The sequence below is a fragment of the Condylura cristata genome, unplaced genomic scaffold (assembly GCF_000260355.1).
Source record: "Condylura cristata isolate star-nosed mole 26May11 unplaced genomic scaffold, ConCri1.0 scaffold00046, whole genome shotgun sequence".
Taxonomy (NCBI): domain Eukaryota; kingdom Metazoa; phylum Chordata; class Mammalia; order Eulipotyphla; family Talpidae; genus Condylura; species Condylura cristata.
Window position 1 is genome coordinate 2,822,373 of NW_004567147.1, and position 5,479 is coordinate 2,827,851.

General features: G+C 39.6%; 1 protein-coding gene across 2 annotated transcripts in view; it reads left to right on the top strand.

The window, feature by feature from the left end:
- PHACTR1 (phosphatase and actin regulator 1) overlaps positions 1-5,479 on the top strand; it is a 531,128-nt gene that overhangs the window by 330,469 nt on the left and 195,180 nt on the right. For both annotated transcript variants that reach the window (XM_012734131.1, XM_012734130.1), the window contains one exon: positions 2,656-2,820. In XM_012734131.1, the coding sequence (XP_012589585.1) occupies positions 2,656-2,820 (165 nt within the window). The remainder of the gene's footprint in view (positions 1-2,655; positions 2,821-5,479) is intronic.

Consider the following 5,479-nt stretch of genomic DNA (forward strand, 5'->3'; position numbering starts at 1 on the left):
TTTTTTTTTTACATCATTCTGCATTTGTGCATTTTTTTCAACTCAGTTGTAATCCCTATGGGCTTCCCACCACCATTTCACCCATGTGCCATCACCATAGTCCAGTGCACTCTTCCCATCTATAATTAAAGTTCTTCAAAAATGGTAAAATCTTCAGCATCTACTCCATCATAAAGCACATTAAATTCAGCCATCCTTGCTTCCTTGCCTCCTCCCTCCTGTTTATCCAGAAAGTTAGCAAGATGTGCTGACTTGACCATGAAGCCAATTGATGCTCAACTTCTGTGTGCCCCTGTCACCCCCTGCTTGGCTTCTGCTCAAACCATTGCAGTGCCCTCTCCGTTGCTCTCTCTGCAAACTGTTTTTTCATTCTCTAGGCTGGGTTTTGTATAAATAAAAACAAGTCTCATCACACCCCGAATTGTACTTAATCAATCAGGAGAATTAAAGTCAAGGTCCACCTAGACACTCCTTTGCCACATTCTACTTTTCCGTTCATTTCCCCCCAAAGCATGCATCTTCTAACATGCTCAACAATTTAGTTTTTTTTTTTCTAAAATACTTACTTATTTATGCACACAAGAACTGGTGTGTAGGCCAGAGTGTTGCGGGGTGGGGGGTAAGTGAGAGGATTCACCAGAGACAGAATGAGGAGCAGAACAGGCTCTACTACTGTTCTACAGATCTACTGAAATACACTGCTGAGGGGAACAGTGAGTGAGACAGGAAAGGCCTGCTGGGCCATGTGGGTCAGCTTCCTGGCCAGTGTGAATTGCTTCGTGGTACTGTGCTTTAACCCATGTGTCACCAGTGAGGACCCAACAATTCACTTAGTTTTAGTGTGTGTTGTCTGCCCCAGCCTACCTCCCAGTGTAAGTGTTGTGATTTGACATTTCAACCTGTTTTATTTATGATATAGCCCAAGCATCTGAGTCTACTAAGCACTTCCTACATACCTGTTGAACGTAATCATGTCAATTACCATTTTCGAATTTTATCCTTCCCCTCTGCTGATAGATAAACCCCAAACACCTAATGAGACGTTTCAAAGGCTGTATGGTCTGGCTCCAGCCTCCTCGGGCCAGACTTCTCCCCTTGGTGCTTCCTTGCCCTAGCATCACTGAATCACCTTCACTGGGTTTCTGGCAGCCCCTAAACATCCTCTCCTCTTTCAGCCCTTTCAGCCCTTTCAGCCCTCTCTGTTTCTGTTTTTCCTTACAGGGTTCTACATCCTTTTCTTCCCCATGTGAGAAGAAAAATATATCTTCTTTTAAAACTAAAAAAAGCAGTGACTGCCACAAAAATAAGTGGTAGCTTAGTACAGTAATTGAAAAGAGAAGCTATGAGTCCATTGAACTAAATCGTCCAAGTTTAAGCTGGGCATGTAGCACATACAATGTTGCTGCTGAGCCTGCACCTCAGCACCACTGATGTGAATAGACCTCAGGAATGAACTACCTCTACCTCAGGCCACCCAGTCAGTCACCAGGTCCCATTGACTTGGCCTCCCACCATCTCAAATCCAAGTGCGTCCTTTCAGTCAGTCTTGCTGCCAGGTGCCTTCACTCAGCAGTTATCATACTGCCTGGCACATGGTGAATTTCATATATTTTTGTTAACTGAATGAGTCTCCTGAGAAAACCGTCTCAGACAACAGCACACAGACTGCTATGCTGCAAGGCCGAGCTGCCCAGGACAGCCTGAGTGGAGAAGGTCAATGTTTTGCTGTGGGACTGGGTTAAGTGATTTGGGATCTTCCACAGTGCTAGAGTAAACCTAACTTTCTTACTTTTGCTGAAGAGTTTTTTTTTTCCCTTCATTTTGATTATTCCTATCTTAAAAATTCAAGATAGGGTATATCTACCTCTCTGGCATAAGGAAATGTAAATTGGAAGAGAGTTTGTCTTATTCATAGTGATAAAAGAAAAAGTTAAGGTGACTTAACTGACGGGACTGATGGGCCTGAGGGGCTCAGTGTCCTCAAGTGTGGCATTAGTTTAGATAGGCCTTTAAGTCACTCTCAGCTCTCAATCTCTAAGAATATTATTATTATTCCTATTATTATTAAAACAAAAGACAAAGAACAAAAATATCTAGAGTATCAAGCCAATTGGATCTCTAAGGATGTGAATGATTCTGAAATTGGTATTAGCCACAGGTGGAGCCTCTCCTGGGCCTGGGGAGAACAGGAAGGCAGGGAGGAGAGTTGGGGGGAGGGGGCGATACTCTGGCACTGGAGTAGACAGTTGATAAATGTTTTCTCCCTCTTCTTTCTCAGCAGTCGATGTTATAGTTGATTGCATCTGCCAAGTCTTATTTGAGAAATTCCTGGGCCAATAGCTCCATGCCTGTGAGTGCTGCTGCCCTCTCCCAGCCTCATTAGGGAGTCCCTGATGTGCTCTCCGCCATGCGCCTCCTTTTCCCCAGGGCTCAGTTAAGGTTGGGCGAATTTGGCTGGGGTGTCCGATCCCTGGCCCCTGGCACCCCTTGGTATGACTTCTCCAAAAGGCAGAAAGAGAAAATGGAACTTTAGTCATGTGGTTTGTGTTATCTGTAACCATGGCAAATGGTAACCATCTGTGAGGCTCCCATTTTAACACTTTTTTTCTTTCTCTCTCCTGTCTTTATTCCCATTTCTTTCTTGCGAAAATCAAGCTGAAGAAGTGGAGAGACTGGCGGCGATGCGTTCAGATTCTCTCGTCCCAGGTACCCACACCCCACCCATCCGGAGGAGAAGTAAGTTTGCCAACCTGGGAAGGATTTTCAAGCCTTGGAAATGGAGGAAGAAGAAAAGTGAAAAGTTCAAACACACATCTGCAGGTAAGATTTTTTTTTTTTTGCTTTATTTCTCATAGTGTATTGTATTTGTTGACTGCAACTCGGTGTTAGTTATTAACTACTAATTAACTAAGTAACTACTAGACTGTTTATACCAAAGGAAAAAAAAATATTATACTTAGAATTTCCTCATGTTAAGAATTCTTCAGTTTGACTGAGAATGACCTTTAGATCCTAAGTGTTTTCTTGTGCCTTGTTCTGTTTTTTTTTTTTTTAATTGAGGGGATACCACTTTTATTTGACCTTTGAATATCTGACCTAAAGTTTGTCTACAATTGATTGCTTTAATTTAATTATTTACAATCTATTTTTCAGTATCCATCCTTACTTTCACTGTTCTTGTAAAAGTCAGTATACAGTAGAAAATAAATTATGTGTTTGTTGGGCAGGTAATAGTTGTTTCATGTAGGAAATTTTTCTTGAGTAAATGATTCTTTGACATGGCAGGAAAAATACAGGAGAATGGAACTGAACTATCATTGTAATGACAAAGGTAACTATGCAGATCATGGTCTAGTGATAGCAGAGGAATTTGGGGGAAATCAGTGTAGATGAGGTGAAGGGTGAAGAGACAGCCTCTGGAATCAGACTGCTTGGGGCTTGGGTTCAAGTCCCAGCACTCCATGACTTGCTCAATATATTTAACTCAGCTTTTCAGTTTTCTTATCTAGAAAATAGGAGAAGAACAGTGCCATAATAACAAAGTATTTGTGGATTTTTTGATATGGCATACTCCATGCATATTTTTAATATAAGACTATACAGAGGGAATTGATAAGGAATTGGTAAGGAAAAAGAGTTCAGATTTCACCCTGTGGGGTTTAAGGTGAGATGGTAGAAGAGCTATGGAGGTCATTTTATTTGTTTGTTTTGATTTTTCCTAATTGCCTGCCCTGGCCATTCCCCAGGCCTTCTCCACGGCTATCATTTCCTTCTCTGTTTGCATTCTCATAAGCACCACCCTTTCCCTCAGGATCATCACTTCTGCTATTGTTGGGTCCTCTCCCCCTTTTGCTCAACTCCACACTAAACAGGTGATCTGCTTCTTATAACTGAATACTTGTCCATGGATCTGAAATTTTTAATGCTAATTACTTGGAAGAATGAAAGAGATCAATGAAATAGGAGTGTAACAAGGAGCCTTGAAATCTTAAAACAGTTTTTATGATAGACACTCCTAGTCCATGTTTTTGACTTTTTCTTAGATGGAAGCCTCAGTGCCCTGTGGCTGTAATTAGTTAATTCCTGAGATGAGGAGCAACCTCTGCATTCCATTTGCTCCTAAATTGCACCCATCCAGCTGAATCTGTTCACTTTGACTCCATTCTCCACTCTCTCAGTCATTGCACAGATTTGTTAGGGTGTGATAAAACATGTAGGTAATTTATGTATTCCTAAACATTACTGAGAGATTTTTATGCAAGCAAAACTCCACCGCAATGACTCCTCTGAATCCCCTGTGTAGTGAAACAGCAAAAGGCACTTAGATCATTGCCTCTAATGGAAGAATCTCAATGAAGTATATTCTTTTGACAAAATTAGGTGTAATACTATTTCTTATTTTTGGAGAGTAGAGAACAAGGAAAAAAAATGGTGTATTTTGTAAGTCCTGGAGAAAACGAGAAAATGAGCAGATTCCAGACTATCCTTTGCAGTGAACGGTCTTCTGATTTGCTGTGTAAAATGGTTTATAATCATGTAAACATACATTTAAATAATTGCCAGTTTCTAACACAAATCCCTAAATGATGGTGTAGTAGATGCATTTCCTCCTAGAAAACAAGAGTTTTGTTTAGCCCCTTTGGAAAGACTTTGGTAAAGTCCTCATGCTTCTCAGAAGACAAGTAACCAGATCAACTTCTATGCTGATTTCTTCAAGAAGCTGGAAAATTAGTCTTTGGATGATGCAGATTACAGTGGCCTTAAATTATTTGTGCATCATTAAAAAATATTTAAAAATTCATTTGAAACTCTTGGGAGGAAGAATTAAAACTTGTGACAGGAAAAATTGCAGCTTTAATTATTTTATCATTAACTATTCTTATGATCTCCATAGTCAAATGATTGTTTTGGTAGCTGAATGTGATATTTGTATGTAATTATATTTTTAAAGAGACATTCAGCTCTTTAATTAGAAAAGGTAGAAGATATACTATAAATTTCTTTATATCATGATAGATGGATAGGTACATGATTTGAACTGATTCTGTTCTTGTGTTGTTTTATGTTTTGTTTTTTCCAATCAGTGGCTTACACTGTAATATCTTTTGTTATTAATTGGATCCAGAAATACTATTTCTTATTTTTGGAGAGTGGAGACTTTCTATTCTAGATCTTATTCCAAATGGGAGAGGGAGGAGACAACTGAAGATACTCAACATAAATAACTGTATGCATGTTTAAGTACTACTTTGAAGTGTAAACTTTCCTATGGATAAGTGGATAAGAGACAAATAATGAATATACAAGAGAATTTTTGATAATTGTGGGAATGTTAATTAGTTGGCCAGTTTTAACAGTTGTGTGTATATACAATTGTGTGTATAGTTTTTTTCTTTTTTTTTAAAGATTTATTTATTTGTGCATACAGAACTGGGGTACAGGCCAGAGGCTCAGGGGTGGCGAGAGGCTTCACCAGAGA